Source organism: Mustelus asterias, chromosome 28 (genome assembly GCF_964213995.1).
Source record: "Mustelus asterias chromosome 28, sMusAst1.hap1.1, whole genome shotgun sequence".
Classification (NCBI taxonomy): domain Eukaryota; kingdom Metazoa; phylum Chordata; class Chondrichthyes; order Carcharhiniformes; family Triakidae; genus Mustelus; species Mustelus asterias.
Genome location: NC_135828.1, coordinates 21,389,655 through 21,410,635, shown reverse-complemented (window position 1 = coordinate 21,410,635; position 20,981 = coordinate 21,389,655). Strand labels below are relative to the sequence as shown.

Below are 20,981 nucleotides of genomic sequence, written 5' to 3'. Positions count from 1 at the left end.
AACCTTCCAGTCCCGGTAACATACTTGTAAATCTTTTTTCCAACCTCTCCAGTTTAATAACATCCTTCCTTTTACCAGAATTGTACACAGTGCTCCAAATGTGGCCTCAACAATGTAAGATTCCCGATTGGTGACCCTTGACCCCATGCAGGGTCGTGAATACGCAAATAGTTTGACCTATAAACAATGGCGACAAATTCCCAAAGATGGGAAGGAGAGTGGGCAATGTGGGGGAAGGACATGCGAGCTGGGAGATCATGTGACAAAAATTCTGGGAACAGCCGTAGAGATGACAACCCGGGCACTCCGATAAAGAAAATAACTCAAACTGCGGCTAAATGTTAACTTCACACAGGCAGTGCTGACTTTAATTTAACATATTACAAAACAGAATGATTGTAAACATTAGTTCAAGTCCGGATTTACAAAATTAAATTTACATTCAAAAAAATGCTGCAAGTCTCTCACAGAGGGCCTGAAATTTAGGCCCCAGGTTGAGTTCAAAGTTCAAAGCTGCCGTAGCACTCCTTTTGTTGGCTATACATTGAGATTGAATCTATCCGACCCACCTCAAATATAGCGTGGGAAAACTGGGCACCAATTAATTTATTCAAAATAGATCGTGGCTTCCCATTATCATTATTGTCCTGGTCCCCCCATGCCAACACTATGGTTAAGAAAGCCCACCAACGCCTCTACTTTCTCAAAAAACTAAGGAAATTTAACATGTCCACGATGACTCTCACCAACTTTTATAGATGCACCATAGAAAGCATTCTTTCTGGTTGTATCACAGCTTGATATGGCTCCTGCTCTGTCCAAGACCACAAGAAACTACAAAGGGTCGTGAATGTAGCCCAATTCATCACGCAAACCAGCCTCCCATCCATTGACTCTGTCTACATTCCCGCTGCCTCAGAAAAGCAGCCAGCATAATTATGGACCCCACGCACCGCGGACATTCTCTCTTCCACCATCTTCCGTCGGGAAAAAGATACAAAAGTCTGCGGTCACGTACCAACCGACTCAAGAACAGCTTCTTCCCTGCTGCCATCAGACTTTTGAATGGACCTAGCTCGCATTAAGTTGATCTTTCTCTACACCGTGGCTATGACTGTAACACTACATTGTGCACCATCTTCTTTCCTTCTCTATGAACGGTATACGGTATGTCTGTATAGCGTGCAAGAAACAATACTTTTCACTGTATCCCAATACGTGACAATAATAAATCAAATCAAATCATGGAGAATGTGGGGAGTGAAATTGGCCTCGGCTGTTTGAGAGTTAGTTAGATGTCGTACGGACAACTCCACTCCATTGTCATTCCCATCAGAGTGGGTTGTCATTGAGGGTCAAGGTTCAATCTGCAGGCTGGGGCTGAGTCCATGGATTTCAGCCAGGGTTAATGGGTCCACGGTACTCAGTGTGTCAGGCCATTAACAGGTCTCTTCAGCTGTCCAGAATGTGGACAATACAAAATGTGGAAGCACTGTAAACCATGAGGAAGATAGTGTCGAACCTCAAAAGGGCATAGGTCAGTAGGTGGAAGGAACGTACAGGAAGCAGGTGAAGCCCAATGCGTGGAAATGAGGGAAGTGATTCATTGTGATAGGAAGTAAGTGGAGAGAGAATCGGAAAGAAAGGGGACAACTCTAAAGGGGATGCAGAAACTGAGGGACCTGGGTGTATGTGCATTAAGACCTGAGTTCAATTCCGGCCTCGGGTCACCATCTGTGTGGAGTTTGCACAGTCTCCCCATGTCCGCGTGGGTTTCCTCCGGGTGCTCCGGTTTCCTCCCACAGTCCAAAGATGTACAGGCTAGGTTGATTGGCCATGCTAAATTGCCCCTAGTGTCAGGGGATTAGCAGGGTAAATATGTGGGGTTATGGGGATAGGGCCTGGATGGGATTGTGATCGGTGCAGACTCATTGGGCTGAATGGCCTCCTTCTGCACTGTAGGGATTCTATGATTCTATGACCATGAAGGTTTAAGTTTATTTCTTAGAGTCAGACGTTAGGCTTACATTAACACTGCAATGAAGTTACTGTGAAAATCCCCGAGTCACCAAACTCCGGTGCCTGTTCGGGTACACTGAGGGAGAATTTGGCATGGCCAATGCACCTAACCAGCACGTCTTTCAGACTGTGGGAGGAAACTGGAGCATCCGGAGGAAACCCACGCAGACACGGGGAGAACGTGCAGTCTCCACACAGACAGTGACCCAAGCCGGGAATCGAACCCTGGTCCCTGGCACTGCGTCAGGAGAGCTTGAGAGAGTGCTTGATTTTTTTCAAGCGTATCTTCACACACACTCTCTTCCCCTTTGGGGGCAATAGTGAGGGAAATAATGCAAGGAAATACCAGGCTTATTTATTGAACCACGTTATGCACAATCCTTCCGTGGGCAACAAGTGCTGGCATTGGACTCGAACCGGGAGCTTCAGGTCCAGAGGCAGGGATGCCACCATTAAGCCACAAGGCCTCCTATAGCGTGGTTTACAAAGTTATTGAATAGGAGCATAGAGTGCAAGGGCAGAGAGGTTGTGTTGAACTTGTATAAGACACAAGTTAGACCTCAGCTTGAATGTTATGTACAGTTCGGGTCACCGCATTGGAGAGAGTGCAGAAGAGGTTTACAAGAATGGTTCCAGGGATGGGAAACTTCAGTTACGAGGCTGGATTGAAGAGGTTGGGACTGTTCTCCTTGGAGAGAAGAAGGCTAAGAGATTTGATAAAGATGTTCAAAATCAGGAGGAGGTTGGATAGAGAGGGAGAAACTGTTACCCCTCGTAACAGGATCGAGAACGAGAGGGCACAGATTTAAAATAATTGGCAAAAGAAGCAAAAGCGACTGGAGGATAAACATTCACACAGCGAGTGGTTAGGGTCAGTACCCACTTGCTGCACCAAAATGATTTGAACCGGGCCCTGGCTTCCCTGTCGCGGGGAGGGGGGAGAAGCTGCGTGTGCCATTGCCCAAGGGGTGGGGGGGTGGTCACAGCACTGGCCGGTTGTCACCGAGCAGTTGGTGAGAGGGTCTCTCCAACGAGACTGTGGTGGAGACAGAGTCAATCGAAGCATTCAAAAGGAAAATGAGACTGTTATCCAAAAAGGAAGGATGTGCAGGGATCTCGGGGTGGGAGGGGGAATGGCACGAAGGAAAATGCTCATTCAGAGAGCCAGTACAGACACGATGGGCCGAATGACCCTTTCCTGCACTGTAACAATCCAATGATTGCACGGGTCTGCCTTGCTGTGACAACATGACCTTTTTTAATATGCATGTTGCAGTTTGGAGCTATGAATAGTGATGTTGGAGGCTGTAATGTTCGTTCTGCCACACAGCTAAGCAGGTATCGCTCTTGCCCCTTGCCCTCTGCCATTGGCGAGAGTGTTGGGAGGATTGGTCAAACTCTTTGGGCGCGTTATGAATGCAGCTGGGTAGGCACAGGTAAATCGGCCAGGATTTTGTTTCCCGACTACTCGACAGTGACTGTGTGCTGGAACATTGCGGCGGGGTCCCTGAGGAAATAACGGATTGGGATCAGTGCCGCTCCACCCACCACCACCTCCCCCTCCCACCCCCCGCCCTTCCCGCCACAACATTCAACAACTTCCTCACACTCGCGGCCTTGGCCTAGTGTGCTGAGAAAGACTGCTTTGCTGAGAGGAGGTCAACAAAATGGAGACAAATCAGGGAAGGAAAAAACAACTCAGGAAGCACCCCAAACGCTGTAAATATCCCAAGGTGCTTCACTTGAAGGTTATCAGACAAAGAAAATGACATCCGGGTTCGATTCTCGGGTCACTGTCTGTGTGGAGCTTGCACGTTCTCCCCATGTCTGTGTGGGTTTCCTCCGGGTGCTCCGGTTTCCTCTCTCAGTCCAATGATGTGTAGGTTAGGTGGATTGGCCATGCTAAATTGCCCCTTGGTGTCCAAAGATGTGCAGGTTAGGTGGATTGGCCATGCTAAATTGCTCCCTTAGCATCCAAAGATGTGCAGGTTAGGGGGATTAGCCATGCTAAATTGCCCCTATGTGTCCCAAGAAGCAGAGGTTAGATGGATTGGCCATGCTAGATTGCCCCTATGTGTCCCAAGGCGTGCAGGTTACGTGGATTGGCCATGCTAAATGTGTGAGGTTATGAGGATAGGGTCTGGGTAAAATGCTCTGTCAGTCGGTGCAGACTCGATGGGCCGAATGGCCCCCTTCTGCACTGTAAGGATTCTATGATTCTATGACAGGGTAGATTGTCTCAACAGAGGAGAGAGAGGCAGACAAGTTTATAGGGAGAAAATTCGAGAACTTAGGGCCTCGATGGCCAGAGGCATGGCCGTCAATGATGGGTCGGAGGGACTGGAGGATGTGATAAGGGGTGAGAGTTGGGGGATTGCGAGGTTCTCAGACTCTGTTAGGGCTGCTGGATCTGTGAAAGAGGAAGCAAGGCCACGGAGGGCTAAACAGCGGCAGTGGTGACCGCGCCCGTAGTTTCCTTTATTCCAGAGTGACTTTAACACACGAAATATGGCAGGCTCCATCCGAATGGAAAAGTGAGCAAATCTTTCATAGGTTAAGGAGGGAACTGACTCGTCCATTCTGAACACATTAAATTCAACCTTGCAAATCAGACCCAAATCAAGCGATTAGTTTGTTTTACTGGGGCTGGAGACACTTGAAGAATCCCAACTTGGTGTTCCCAGCAGCTATCTCCCGGAGAAGTCTTTCACCTCATGCCATCCAGTCCTGACCTCAGAACAGTTCGTCAGGAATAAGACAGCAAGTCAAAGCCCGCTGTCTTGACCTTGCCATTGGTGAACACAGGGGAGCGTGTGCAGCTGATAATGTCGATTAAAGTAGCAATGAAGTTTAACTGGGTAAAAGGTAAGGCAAAACACCAAGGCAGAGCTGAGGCCACAGGAGACAGAATTACACAAAAACCACTGCATAACTGGGTTTACACGTGGCGTCCTGCGGTTTTGATAAAAGACCTTTTGAAACCACAGTCCTCTGATGGAGACGTGCCACTCCATCCCATGACACTTACTGAATTTCACACTGATGTCAGGCTTCACCGATTCGAGGATTGTAACTGGGGTAGAAGGCGGGTCGATTCTCATTCGCCCCGACTTCCCGAGGCTGGCCGGAGTCGCGGGCGGAGGGGACGTACGCGGCACTTCTGGAAACGTTACGGCAAAGGACAGCTGGGAATTGGCGGTCAGGCTAACATTGAACTTAAGACTGGGGCCGAACGGGTTCGCCAGCCCCGCTCCGAGGGCTACGCCCTCTCTCAGAGTAGCTGCTTGCACATCTCAGAATTGGCCCGATGCAGTGGTAATTCTGCGCCCTGAACTCGGTGCGTTCTCTTCTTCCCGGTGGTAAACTGGGCTCCTTTTCGCAAAGACTCGTAGACTGTAACCGTCTCCCTGAAAACAAAGAGAGTGGGGGGGGAGGGGGAGAAAAGACAACCTTAACATTCATATCCTGCAATGAAGAACAACTTCAAAATGGCGGCTGCATCACAGAATTGTTACATCACAGGAGGAGGCCACTCGGCCCATCGTCTCTGCACCAACATCTGTATATTTAATCACCAAAAATCCAAATGGGCCAATCTCCCAAAAGGGGAAACTAGATTGACATCGATTGCTCCCTAATGAGCAATTAGGATCATAGAATCCCTACAGTGCAGAAAGAGGCCATTTGGCCCATTGAATCTGCACCAACCACAATCCCAACTGGACCTTCTCCCCAGAACTCATTTACCCTAGCTAGTGCCCCTGACACTAAGGGGCAATTTAGCATGGCCAATCCACCTAACCCGCACATTTTTGGACACTAAGGGGCAATTTAGCATGGCCAATCCACCTAACCCGCACATCTTTGGACACTAAGGGGCAATTTAGCATGGCCAATCCACCTAACCTACACATTTTTGGACACTAAGGGGCAATTTAGCATGGCCGAAACACCTAAGCCGCACATCTTTGGACACTAAGGGGCAGTTTAGCACGGCCAATCCACCTAACCCGCACATTTTTGGACACTAAGGGGCAGTTTAGCATGGCCAATCCACCTAACCCGCACATTTTTGGACACTAAGGGGCAATTTAGCATGGCCAATCCACCTAACCCGCACATCTTTGGACACTAAAGGGCAATTTAGCATGGCCAATCCACCTAACCCGCACATCTTTGGACACTAAAGGGCAATTTAGCATGGCCAATCCACCTAACCCGCACATTTTTGGACACTAAGGGGCAATTTAGCATGGCCAATCCACCTAACCCGCACATCTTTGGACACTAAAGGGCAATTTAGCATGGCCAATCCACCTAACCCGCACATCTTTGGACACTAAAGGGCAATTTAGCATGGCCAATCCACCTAACCCGCACATCTTTGGACACTAAAGGGCAATTTAGCATGGCCAATCCACCTAACCCGCACATCTTTGGACACTAAGGGGCAATTTAGCATGGCCAATCCACCTAACCTACACATTTTTGGACACTAAGGGGCAATTTAGCATGGCCGAACCACCTAACCCCCACATCTTTGGACTCTAAGGGGCAATTTAGCATGGCCAATCCACCTATCCCGCACATCTTTGGACTGTGGGAGGAAACCGGAACACCCGGAGGAAACCCACGCAGACACACGGAGAACATGCAAACTCCACACAGACAGTGAACCAAGCCGGGAATCGAGCCCGGGTCCTTGGCGCTGTGAGGCAGCAGTGCTAACCACTGTGCCACCGTGCCACTCTCACCTCTAACTAATTAGAGGTGAGAGTGCATGCATCTCTGAGTCACAGGGTTACGGGTTCGAGTCCAACTCCAGAGACGTGAACCCGTAATTCAGGCTGCCGTTTGAGGGCTGTGCCCTGGGAGTGCAGCACTATCCAAGATGCCGTCCTTTGAATGAGATGTTAGCCTGTTTGCCTGCTTAGCTGAGCATAAAGGATCGAAGAGGGGCAGAGAGGTTTTCCTGGCCAACATTCAAACTAGTAATCCAGAGACTCAGGGTGATGTTCTGGGGACCTGGGTTCGAATCCCACCACGGCAGATGGTGAAATTTGAATTCAATAAAAATCTGTGGAATTCTTTCCCGCAGAGGGCTGTAGAGACTGGGTTAAGTATATTCAAGGCTGAGATAGACAGATTTTTAATTAGTAAGGGAATCGAGGGTTACGGGGATAAGGCGGGAAAGTGGAGTTGAGGATTATCCCATCAGATCAGTCATGATCTCATTGAATGGCGGAGCAGCTTTGATGGGCTGAATGGCCTACTTCTGCTCCTATGCCTTATGATCTTCTGGTCCAATTGGACATTGCGTGCAGTTCTGGTCACCACACTTTAGAAGGGTCCTTGAGCGGGTGCGATAGGGGTGGTTCCTGGGTTGGGAGGGGGGAAAGCAGAAGGGGTTATGTTACAATGTTAGCGTGGAGAAGCTGAGATCGTTCTCAATGGAGCAAAGGAGTTTGAGGGAAGATTGGAGAGAGGTGTAGATGAGGAGGTAGACAGGGGATAATTGTCCCCATCAGCTGATGGTACAAGACTAGGTTCACAGATTAAAGTTCTTGGGCAGGAAATACAGGGAAAATATGAGGAAGAACGTTTCTCCCGCACAAACAATCAGTGATTTCAAAGGCAAATTGGATGGATGCTTGAAGGGGATAGGATTGCTGGGATGCGGCGATCAGGGAGGGAGTAGGAATGACAGCAACATGAGGAGCTAGACAGTCTCAATGGGCCGAGTGGCTTCCTCCTCCAGAGGGGGTTTACACATATAGATCAATAGACCAGCGGCAGCGAGATGAGGCCCTTAAGGTGGGCATTAATCGGCCTCCTTTGGTAGCGGGGCGAGAAGGCCGCCCTCAAGCCTTCCTACCACAGGCTTGACCAGAGCGGAGGAAGGAAATGGCGGAGGCCCCACCCTCCCATGCGGTGGGAGAGAGCATTCAAATCCAGCCTTTGACACAGAGCAGTGATGGTAGAGATCGACATTCAGAGTGCTTTACCTGTATGGGAAGGACTTCTTCAGCAGCTGGAGACAGATCAGAATTGGGGAATCCTCAAAGTTGACGGTGCTGACAAAATCCAACATCGCTGCAGCCTCAGAACTGATATTCACTCCTGCCTGGGCAAAGGGTGAGTCCGCTTTGATTGCAGAATTAATCACCAGAGTGCCTCTGCAGAGTAATGGGGCAAGTATTACAATCGTATTGCCACACTTAACAATCAACCCAGCAGCAGATATTTAAAAATTCATTCCTGGGACATGGGCGTCGCTGGCTGGGCCAGCATTTATTGCCCATCCCTAGTTGCCCGAGGGCAGTTGAGAGTCAACCACATTGCTGTGGCTCTTGGATCACATGCAAACCAGACCAGGTAAGCATGGCAGATTTCATAGAATCCCAATAGTGCAGTAGGAGGCCATTCGGCCCATCGAGTCTGCACCAACCACAATCCCACCCAGGCCCTATCCCCATAACTCCATGTATTTACCCCACTAATCCCCCTAAGGGGTAATTTAGCATGGCCAATCTACCTAACGCGCACATCTTTGGACTGTGGGAGGAAACCGGAGCACCCGGAGGAAACCCACGCAGACATGGGGAGAACGTGCAGACTCCACACAGACAGTGACCCAAGCCGGGAATTGAACCCGGGTCCCTGGTGCTGTGAGGCAGCAGTCCTAACCACTGTGCCACCATGCTGCATTTCCTTCCTTAAAGGACATTAGTGAACCAGATGGGTTTTTTCCCGACAATCGTTTCATGGTCATTAGTAGATTCTTAATTCCAGGTGTTTTTTATTGAATTCAAATTCTGTTCTGCCGTGGCAGGATTTGAACCCGGGTCCCCAGAACATTAGCTGAGTTTTTGGATTAATAGTCCGAAAGACGTGCCAGTTAGAATCTCTACAAAGCAGCAAGAGGCCATTTGGCCCTTCGAGGCTGCACCGACAGCATATCCTACTCAGGCCCTTCCCCTTAGGTGCATTGGCCATGCTAAATTCTCCCTCAGAGTACCCAAACAGGCGCCGGACTGTGGCGACTCGGGGATTTTCACAGTAACTTCACTGCAGTGTTAATATAAGCTTTACTTGTGACAGTAAGAAATAAATCTTTACCTGAACTTTACTTTCTAGTGATAATACCACGAGGCCATCGCCTCCCATTTAGATCTACCATTTAGCAGTGCTTGCTCGTTATTCCCTAACCCTCCCGGATTGGACCAGGCAGGTTTTGCAAACCGGACAAACTCTTCATTAAATTGCCAGAGTTTTACAGCTAGCTGTTCCAACAACCCTTAATGTGGCTCGCTGTCAAATTCTGTTTGGTAGTGTGTTAGTGCCCTGGGACATGTTGCTGCATGAAAAGGTGCTATATCAATGCAAGTTACTGTTCTCACTCTGTGCTGTCCTCTCACCTGGGAGGAAAAGGATGGGGTGGTTGGGGGTGGGGGGGGGGGGGGGCAGGGGAGGTTTGGTGGGCTCATTGCGGAATACCAAATGCTGTTAATTAAGACTTGCCACGACCTACTTCACCTCAGGATATAAAACCAAAATATTTATCCCTCAACCAGCATCACTGAAGCATTATTTCATACCTCTTTATGGGATCTTGCTGTGCAGACATGGATATAAGAAAATCAGAAGTAGAAGCGGGACGAAGTTCTTCGACCTGTTAGTATGCTTCACCGTTCAATTTGAAAATGGCTGATCTTCTGAAACGACACCACTTTCCCGCCTCCTCCCCATTCCCCCCCCCCCAACCCCAACCCCAATTTCCATAGAGACAGAAAATCTGTCTGTTTCAGCCTCAAACATTTCCAACAACTGACCATCTGCAACCCTCTGGGAATGACACAATGGCCATACGTCTCCGGTCTCACACACCCCGCCGTCGCTGCCAGCGAGAACGGAGAATTTGGCGCTCAGCCAAATATCAGTTCACTGCAGCGGGACTGGAGAATCCCAGCTGGGGACGGGGTTGGAGAATCCGGCCCAATATTTCTCACAAATCTCCTTTTTATAAAGTATTTAATTTATGCACCATGGAAAGCATTCTTTCTGGTTGTATCACAGCTTGGTATGGGTTCCTGCTCTGCCCAAGACCGCAAGGAACTACAAAGGGTCGTGAATGTAGCCCAATCCATCACACAAACCAGCCTCCCATCCATTGACTCCGTCTACACTTCCCGCTGCCTTGGGAAAAGCAGCCAGCATTATCAAGGACCCCGGGCACCCCAGACATTCTCTCTTCCACCTTCTTCCGTCGGGAAAAAGATATAAAAGTCTGAGATCACGTACCAACCGACTCAAAAACAGCTTCTTCCCTGCTGCCATCAGACTTTTGAATGGATCTACCATATATTAAGTTGATCTTTCTCTACACCCTAGCTATGACTGTAACACTACATTCTGCACTCTCTCCTTTCCTTCTCTATGAACTGTATATTTTGCCTGTATAGGGCGCAAGAAACAATACTTTTCACTGTATACTAATACATGTGACAATAATAAATCAAATCAAATTATTCAATACAAGCAATAGTTTTGTCAAAGGGTCATCTGGACTCGAAACATCAGCTCTTTTCTCTCCTCACAGATGCTGCCAGACCTGCTGAGATTTTCCAGCATTTTCTCTTTAGAAATCAAATTATTTGATCAGTTGTAAATGTCTTTTTGGCTCATTCATGGGAGCGATGGAGGATTTGCTTTCTGAATATTAGATTAGCTGTGGTCAGTCACTGAACAGAAATGTTTGCTTTGCAGAATATCAATGGAGATAGGAGACTTCAGACTCCACTGAGGCCTCTAGTGGCCAGAGCCTGCAACTACCCCGTGACAGTTGACATTGAAAACATGAATGTCTCAAAATGGCATGGCTACTCCTGACGGGTGAGCCTAGATATGTCAGTACTGTCGGGGAGAGGCAGTAGGTGAGACAAATCAATCAATCAGATGGAAATGGGTGGAGTCTGTGAAGGACGGGGAACCTGGGGACGACCAAAATCTACTTCTCAATTTCACCCAGAGGGTGGTGGGGATCTGGAACTCGCTGCCTGAAAGGGTGGTAGAGGCGGAATCCTCACAACGTTTAAGAAGCATTTAGATGAGCATTTGAAATGTCATAGCGTACACGGGTACGGACCAAGTGCTGGAAAATGGGATCGGAATAGATAGGTGATGATGTCCAGCGCTGCCACGATGGGCCGAAGGACCTCTTTCTGTGCTGTAAATCTCTATGACTAAGTGTAGAAATGAACATTTCCAGAGCACTAAAGCTCGGGCAAAACTCAACCTTTGACAATGAGAATTTTCGTTTGATTGAACTGTCCCAAGAGTCTACACGGGGATATTTTATGTTGACACTGAGCCACACAAGGAAACATTAAGACAAATGCCCATCAGCCCAGGCTTTTAGGAAGCTTTTAGTGTTAAATAGAGATGTGGAATGGTTTGGGGAGGGAATTATTGAGCATTATCCATGGTCTAATGGCTCCTCATTCTTGCTATCTGCTCAAGTTCACCTTTACTAGAAGTGTCTAAACCACGGGCACTCAGTGAATTCAGTATTGACTGTGGAATTGGCCTGATGGAAGTCCCAGGTGTTCACTTGTAACTCACTGGAGTTGAGCCATCCGGTCCTTCGAGCCTCCTCCGCCATTCATTTTGATCATGGCTGATCATCAAATTCAATATCCTGATCCTCCCCTTCCCCCCTGATCCCTTTAGCCCCAAGAGCTATATCTAATTTTGGCGGCACAGTGGTTAGCACTGCCGCCTCACAGCGCCAAGGACCCAGGTTCAATTCTGGCCTCGGGTGACTGTCTGTGTGGAACATAGAACATTACAGCGCAGTACAGGCCCTTCGGCCCTCGATGTTGCGCCGACCAGCGAAACCAATCTAAAGCCCATCTAACCTACACTATTCCAATATCATCCATATGTTTATCCAATAACCATTTGAATGCTCTTAATGTTGACGAGTCCACTGCTGTTGCAGGCAGGGCATTCCACGCCCTTACTACTCTCTGAGTAAAGAACCTACCTCTAACATCTGTCCTATATCTCTCACCCCTCAATTTAAAGCTATGTCCCCTCGTGTTAGCCATCACCATCTGAGGAAAAAGGCTCTCACTATCCACCCTATCTAATCCTCTAATCATCTTGTATGCCTCTATTAAGTCACCTCTGAACCTTCTTCTCTCTAACGAAAACAACCTCAAGCCCCTCAGCCTTTCCTCATACGATTTTCCCACCATACCAGGCAACATCCTGGTAAATCTCCTCTGCACCCTTTCCAACACTTCCACATCCTTCCTATAATGCGGCGACCAGAACTGTACGCAATACTCCAAGTGCGGCCGCACCAGAGTTTTGTACAGTTGCAACATGACCTCCTGGTTCCGAAACTCAATCCCTCTACCAATAAAAGCTAACACACCGTACGCCTTCTTAACAACCCTATCAACTTGGGTGCCAACTTTCAGGGATCTATGCACATGGACACCCAGATCCCTCTGTTCATCCACACTACCAAGTATCTTACCATTAGCCCAGTACTCTGTATTCCTGTTACTCCTTCCAAAGTGAATCACTTTGCACTTTTCCGCATTAAACTCCATTTGCCACCTCTCAGCCCAGCTCTGCAGCTTATCTATGTCCCTCTGTAACCTGCCACTTCCCTCCGCACTGTCTACAACTCCACCGACTTTAGTGTCATCCGCAAATTTACTAACCCATCCTTCTATGCCCTCATCCAGGTCATTAATAAAAATGACAAACAGCAGTGGCCCTAAAACAGATCCTTGCGGTACACCACTAGTAACTGAACTCCAGGATGAATATTTCCCATCAACCACCACCCTCTGTTTTCTTACAGCTAGCCAATTCCTGATCCAAACCACTAAATCACCCTCAATCCCATGTGTCCGTATTTTCTGCAAAAGCTTACCATGGGGAACCTTATCAAACGCTTTGCTGAAATCCATATACACCACATCAACTGCTTTACCCTCATCCACCTCTTTGGTCACCTTCTCAAAGAACTCAATAAGGTTTGTGAGGCACGACCTACCCTTCACAAAACCGTGCTGACTATCCCTAATCAAATTATTCCTTTCCAGGTGATTATAAATCCTATCTCTTATAATCCTTTCCAATACTTTGCCCACAACAGAAGTAAGGCTCACCGGTCTATAATTACCAGGGTTGTCCCTACTCCCCTTTTTGAACAAGGGGACAACATTTGCTATCCTCCAGTCTTCTGGCACTGTTCCAGTAGACAATGACGACCCAAAGGTCAAAGCCAAAGGCTCTGCAATCTCCTCTCTAGCCTCCCAGAGAATCCTAGGATAAATCCCATCCGGCCCAGGGGAATTATCTATTTTTACCCTTTCCAGAATTGCTAACACCTCGTCCTTATGAACCTCAATCCCAACCAGTCCAACAGCCTGCATCTCAGTACTCCCCTCGACAACACTATCCCTCTCCAGTGTGAATACTGATGAAAAATATTCATTTAGTGCCTCTCCTATCTCTTCAGACTCCACGCACAACTTCCCACTCCTGTCCTTGACTGGCCCTAATCTTACCCTAGTCATTCTTTTACTCCTGACATACCTATAGAAAGCTTTAGCGTTTTCTTCGATCCTACCTGCCAAAGACTTCTCATGTCCCCTCCTGGCTCTTCTTAACTCTTTCTTTAGGTCCTTCCTGGCTAACTTGTAACTCTCAAGCTCCCTAACTGAGCCTTCACGTCTCATCTTTACATAAGTCTCCTTCTTCCTCTTCACAAGAGATTCAACCTCCTTAGTACACCACGGTTCCCTCACACGTCTGCTTCCTCCCTGCCTGACAGGTACATATTTATCAAGGACGCGTAGTAGCTGTTCCTTGAACAAGTTCCACATTACAATTGTGCCCATCCCCTGCAGTTTCCTTCCCCAACCTATGCCAGCTAAATCTCGCCTAATCGCATCATAATTTCCTTTCCCCCAGCTATAACTCTTGCCCTTTGGTATATACCTATCCTTTTCCATTGCTAAAGTAAACGTAATCGAATTGTGGTCACTGTCACCAAAGTGCTCACCTACCTCCAAATCTAACACCTGGCCTGGTTCATTACCAGGTACCAAATCCAATGTGGCCTCGCCTCTTGTTGGCCTATCTACATACTGTGTCAGGAAGCCTTCCTGCACACATTGGACAAAAACCGACCCCTCCAAAGTACTCGAACTGTAGCTTTTCCAGTCAATATTTGCAAAGTTAAAGTCCCCCATAACAACTACCCTGTTACTTTCGCTCCTATCCAGAATCATCTTTGCAATCTTTTCCTCTACATCTCTGGAACTTTTCGGAGGTCTATAAAAAACTCCCAACAGGGTGACCTCTCCTTTCCTGTTTCTAACCTCAGCCCAAACTACCTCAGTAGACGAGTCCTCATCAAAAGTCCTTTCTGCCACCGTAATACTATCCTTGACTAACAATGCCACACCTCCCCCTCTTTTACCACCTTCCCTGCACTTACTGAAACATCTAAACCCCGGAACCTGCAACAACCATTCCTGTCCCTGCTCGATCCATGTCTCCAAGATGGCCACAACATCGAAATCCCAGGTACCAACCCATGCTGCAAGCTCACCCACCTTATTCCGGATGCTCCTGGCGTTGAAGTATACACACTTCAAACCGCCTTCCTGCCTGCCAGTACACTCCTGTGACCCTGAAACCTCATCCATGACCTCACTACTCTCAACCTCCTGTACACCGGAGCTACAATTCAGGTACCCCCCCCCCCCCCCCCTGCTGAATTAGTTTAAACCCTCCCGAAGAGCAATCAGCAAATTTCTCCCCCAAGATATTGGTACCCCTCTGGTTCAAGTGCAGACCATCCTGTTTGTAGAGGTCCCACCTACCCCAGAAAGAGCCCCAATTGTCCAGGTATCTGAAACCCTCCCTCCTGCACCATCCCTGTAACCACGTGTCCAACTGCTCTCTTTCCCTATTCCTCTCCTAATTATCACGTGGCAGGGGTAACAAACCAGAGATAACAACTTTGTTTGTTCTAGCCCTAACTCCCTGAATTTCTGCACATTCACCCCGTGTCTGCACGGGTTTCCTCCGGGTGCTCCAGTTTCTTCCCACATTCCAAAGATGTGCGGGTTAGGTGGATTGGCCTTGCTAAATTACCCCTTAGTGACAGGGGATTAGCAGGGTAAATATTAGGGGGGGGGGTGGTGGGAAGGGATAGAGCTTGGGTGGAATTGGTGTCAGTGCAGGCTCGGTGGGCTGAATGGCCTCCTTCTGCACTGTAGGGATTCTATGGATCTAATTTGGTCAAAGACTGCCTAATTTGATGGAAGTTAATAGCTAATAAACTAAATTAATAAATTTAATGAACTATGAAAGTTAATACCTAAGCTAAGACTTGGTTATGCTGTATACTTTACTAGTGTTGCGATTGTATCAATACTTCCTTAATCAAAAAACACAATGAGATGTTCGGCAATCCTTGTACTTGCGTACCTATTACCATTTTAACACACGATCCTGCTCCCATACCCACATGTCTGTCCTTGGCCTGCTGCAATGTTCCAGTGAAGCTCAACACAAACTGGAGGAACAGCATCTCATCTCCCGGCGAGGCACTTTACAACCTTCCGGTCTCAACATCGAATTCAACAACTTCAGATGATTAGCTCCACCCCACCCCGACCCCTTTGTTTTCATTTTATTTAATTTTTAACTGTTCTATACCTTATATTTCTTTATTTTTCTTCCCCCCCCTCACTCTTTCCCCCTATTTCTCCCCCTTTTTTCTCAATTTTAACTCTCTCCCCCCCCATCTCCCCGCCTCCCCCCCACATCTTCATCTGTTACAGTTCACCCTCTGATTTCAGCTTCTTTGGTCATTCACACCCTTTATTCTCTCTATGGGCTGCCATTAGCAGCCTTTCCCCTTGGTTTTGTGGCTATGACTCATCTTTCATTCCCTCAACCCTACAGTATAAACATCTCCCACTTTCTGTGCCTTTTAGCTTTGACAAAGGGTCATCTGGCCTCGAAACGCCAGCTCTTTTCTCTCCTTGCAGGGTGCTGCCCGACCTGCTGAGATTTTCCAGCATTTTCTCTTTTGGTTTCAGATTCCAGCATCCGCGATAATTTGCCTTTACCTATTCCTGATGTTGGTTTTGGATTTCTGGCTCCAGAGGCTGAGTTCGATGCTGCCAGAAATGTCAATTCCTACTCCTCCCTGGAATTCTGCGCTTGCTTGCAGTCCCGACTGCAGTAGGATTGCCTGCAGGAGAGAGGAAATTAAATACACTGAACCATTGCAGCAAGAGTGGGTGTTTTCAATCTTGGTGCTTTGGGAGAATAATGTGTTATCTCTATTAGTTGCATGGTAGTTTAAAACTCCCCAAGCTGTCTGAATTGAAACCAATTACTCTGAAACGACGCTGCAATCTTCTTATTTTCAAAACTACATTAATTTCACACTTTGCCTCCTTATTTATTGCTTTCTGCATTTTCTCACAGGCCCTGAGCTATTTCCACACCCGTTGTTGTCCATTACGTTACAAGATGATTTTAATATCATTCAATTTATGGTTCCTCGCTGCTTCCCATTCCTGGATTATATTCATATTCCTGGCCGTCTCTTACTTTTCCGCTCCTGTGTCCAATACACAAATCTATCCGTGTGTACAGGCCAACCTGCTGTGTTTCCAGCATTTTCTCAATCCACCCACTTCAATTTCATTCATTTATATTGCGAATAAAAAATAATCACGCAATTACCCATGGTTGACTACATAGCCAGGGTAGATTGCAAATTTAATATTCTGTTAATGCATTGCGAAGGTTCTAACACTGGTACTTTCCACACATTACCCAGGCTGACATTTCACTGCGGTAATGGGGGAGTGCTGCACTTTCAGATGTGGTGTCTGTCTGGTCAGGCGGATTGGAAAAGACTCTGTAGACTATTGGAAATGAAGCAAGGAGTTCTTCTAGTGTCTTGGCTAACATTCCTCCCTAAGACAATGCCACTGAAACCATTCATTCGGGACTTGTCAATGTCCTGTCAATTATTGTGTTAAAGGTTCATTAACGTCCTGTCAATTACATTGTTAAAGTTCGGTAATATCCTGTCAATCATATTGTTAAAGTTTGTTAATGTCCTTTCAATACATTGCTAAGGTTTGTTAATATCCTGTCAATTACATTGTTAATGTTTGTTAATATCCAGTCAACTGTGTTGTTAAAGGTTCATTAATGTCCTGTAAATACACTGTTAAGGTTCATTAATGTCCTGTCAATTAAATTGTTAAAGTTTGTTAATATCCTGTCAAGTACATTGTTACGGTTTGTTAAGATCCTGTCAATACATTGCTAAGGTTTGTTAATATTCTGTCAATTACATTGTTAAGGGTTCATTAATATCCTGTCACACACCCCGCACATTCTCTCTTCCGTCGGGAAAAAGATACAAAAGTGTGAGGTCATGAACCAACCAACTCAAGAACAGCTTCTTCCCTGCTGCCATCAGACTTTTGAATGGATCTACCATATATTAAGTTGATCTTTCTCTACACCCTAGCTATGACTGTAACACTACATTCTGCACTCTCTCCTTTCCTTCTCTATGAACAGTATGCTTTGTCTGTAAAGCGTGCAAGAATACTTTTCTCTGTCTACTAATACATGTGATAATAATAAATCAAATCAAAAATTACATTGCTACGGTTTATTAAGGGTTAACATTGTTAAGGGTTCATTAACGTCCTGTCAGTTACATTGTTAAAGTTTGTTAATATCCTGTCAATTACATTGCTAAGGTTCTTTAATGTCCTGTCAGTTACATTGTTAATAGTTCTTTAATGTCCTGTCAGTTACATTGTTAATAGTTCTTTAATCGCCTGTCAGTTACATTGTTAAAGTTTGTTAATATTCTGTCAATTACATTGCTAAGGTTCTTTAATGTCCTGTCAATTATATTGCTAAGGTTCTTTAATGTCCTGTCAATTACATTGCTAAAGTTCTTTAATGTCCTGTCAATTATATTGCTAAGGTTCTTTAATGTCCTGTCAATTGCATTGTTAAGGTTTGTTTATAACTTTAACAATGTAATTGAAATGACAAGAGAAATAGGTGATGGGGATTAACTGTCTTTTAACACATTTCTGGCCTCAGTCTTGTGCAGGAGAAGAAACTGGTGCAGTCTCTTCTTCAAGAGGTAAAAACCAAAAGCCTCCAAAAACAGGAGGCTGCCCTCAAGGTAGCGGGAGGAACAGTTCCACTGGAATAATGTTCTATTCCTGTCAATCCATGGTCTGGAGGGTCCCATGGAGACCTATGCTTTGACCTCCCTCAGTCCAGTGCACCATTTGGTGCCCTGGAGCTGCTATACTATGTCATAGGACTTACAAAATATCAATGGGGATTGTAGTTTATCCAAGATATTGTTTGTTTGTACGTATGTCTGCATATTCTGATTTTATACCACTTCTGAATGCTAGGTGTAGTCAACTGTCAAGTATGAGTAACAGAGCTATTGTAAAAACTGTACAGCAACCTTCACTAGCTATCAACCAAATCTGTGTGTGTATCAGTTACAGTTTATTTATTATTGTCACAAGCAGGCTTACATTAACACTGCAATAAAGTTACTATGAAAGTCCCCCAGTTGCCACACACTGGTGCCTGTTCGGGTACACCGAGGGAGAATTTAGCACGGCCAATGCACCCTAACCAGCAGGTCTTTCGGACTGTGGGAGGAAACCCCCGCAGAGAATGTGCACTCTCTGCACAGTCAGTGACCCCGAGCCGGGAATGGAACCCGGATCCCTGGCGCTGTGCGGCAGCGGTGCTAACCACTGTGCCACCGCGCTGCCCCCACTGTCATTTTCATCCAACATTAAAGGCGAAAACGTCCAAACAGGGGATAGTAGCTGGGGCACTGGGTTGAGTGCGAGGTGAGCTGTGAGACTGAGCGAGTCAATGAACTCTCTCAATAAAAGGAAAGCTCAGTCTCTTAGACTTGGATTCACCCAACTGGCTTGGATCCTATTAACAAGACCGTGCTGCGCACAGATATATTCAACATGAATCTGTTAAAGTGGCTTCATAAATAAACATCCTTCTTTTCCAATAGCTTACTGTGGTTCCATCACTGCAAGGTAGGAAAGTGTTTCTCTGGAGTAAAGGGAAATACAGTGTCATCAGGGAGGAAATTAGACGGGTAAATTGGAAGGAGGCATTCTTGGGGAAAAGTACCGAAGGAAAGTGGAGGATTTTCAAGGAATGTTTGTCTGGAGCTCTGCATGACAACGTTCCGATGAGACAGGGGGGTGTTGGTAGGGTACGGGAACCGTGGTGCACGAAGGTTGTGATGAACCTGGTGAATAAGAAAAGAGAGGCGTACAGAAGGTTCAGAGAGCTAGGAGGTGTTAAGGATTTAGAGGAGTATACGGGATGTAGGAAGGAGCTTAAGAAGGAAATTAGGAGAGCGAGAAGGGGTCATGAGAAGGCCTTGGCGGGTAAGATTCAGGAGAATCCCAAGGCTTTCTACAAATATGTCAAGAGTAAAAGGATGAGATGTGAAGGCATAGGACCCTTAAAAGGTGAAGGGGGAAAAGTTTGTGCGGAACCGTTAGAAATGGCGGAGCTGCTTAATGAATACTTTACCTCGGTATTCACGGTGGAAAGGGATCTGGGTGGTTGTACTGCTGGTTTGCGGTGGACAGAAAGGATCGAGCATGTGGACATAAAGAAAGAGGATGTGTTGGAACTATTGAATGGCATCAAGGTTGGTAAGTCGCCGGGACCGGATGGGATGTACCCCAGGTTACTGTGGGAGGCGAGGGAGGAGATTGCGGAGCCTTTGGCGATGATCTTTGCATCGTCGATGGAGACGGGAGAGGTTCCGGAGGATTGGAGGATTGCAGATGTGGTCCCTATATTCAAGAAAGGGAACAGGGACAGCCCGGGAAATTACCGACCGGTGAGTCTAACCTCAGTGGTTGGTAAGTTGATGGAGAGGATCCTGAGAGACAGGATTTATGATCATCTAGAGAAGTTTAGTATGATCAAAAGTAGTCAGCACGGCTTTGTCAAGGGCAGGTCGTGCCTTACAAGCCTGGTTGAGTTCTTTGAAAATGTGACCAAACACATTGACGAAGGAAGAGCGGTGGATGTGGTCTATATGGACTTCAGCAAGGCGTTCGATAAGGTCCCCCATGCAAGACTTCTTGAGAAAGTGAGAGGGCATGGGATCCAAGGGGCTGTTGCCTTGTGGATCCAGAACTGGCTTGCCTGCAGAAGGCAGAGAGTGGCTGTGGAGGGGTCTTTCTCTGCATGGAGGTCAGTGACCAGTGGAGTGCCCCAGGGATCTGTTCTGGGACCCTTGCTGTTTGTCATTTTCATAAATGACCTGGATGAGGAAGTGGAGGGATGGGTTGGTAAGTTTGCTGACGACACCAAGGTAGGTGGTGTTGTGGATAGTTTGGAGGGATGTCAGAAGTTGCAGCAAGACATAGATAGAATGCAAGACTGGGCGGAGAAGTGGCAGATGGACTTCAACCCGGATAAGTGTGTAGTGATCCATTTTGGCAGATCCAATGGGATGAAGCAGCAGTATAATATGAAGGGTACCATTCTTAGCAGTGTAGAGGATCAGAAGGACCTTGGGGTCCGGGTCCATAGGACTCTTAAATCGGCCTCGCAAGTGGAGGATGCGGTCAAGAAGGCGTACGGCGTACTGGCCTTCATTAATCGAGGGATTGAGTTTAGGAGTCGGGAGATAATGCTGCAGCTTTATAGGACCCTGGTTAGACCCCACTTGGAGTACTGCGCGCAGTTCTGGTCACCTCATTACAGGAAAGATGTTGAAGCCATTGAAAGGGTGCAGAGGAGATTTACAAGGATGTTGCCTGGATTGGGGGGCATGCCTTATGAGGATAGGT

General features: G+C 46.9%; 1 protein-coding gene across 1 annotated transcript in view; it reads right to left on the bottom strand.

Moving 5' to 3' along the window:
* Positions 1-342: 342 nt before the first annotated feature.
* LOC144480309 (microsomal triglyceride transfer protein large subunit-like) overlaps positions 343-20,981 on the bottom strand; it is an 82,713-nt gene continuing 62,074 nt past the window's right edge. The window contains exons 16-18 of the mRNA XM_078199663.1: positions 16,191-16,315; positions 8,025-8,195; positions 343-5,426 (exon numbers count right to left, since the gene is read on the bottom strand). Coding sequence (XP_078055789.1) covers positions 5,291-5,426; positions 8,025-8,195; positions 16,191-16,315 — 432 coding nt within the window. The 3' untranslated portion in view covers positions 343-5,290. The remainder of the gene's footprint in view (positions 5,427-8,024; positions 8,196-16,190; positions 16,316-20,981) is intronic.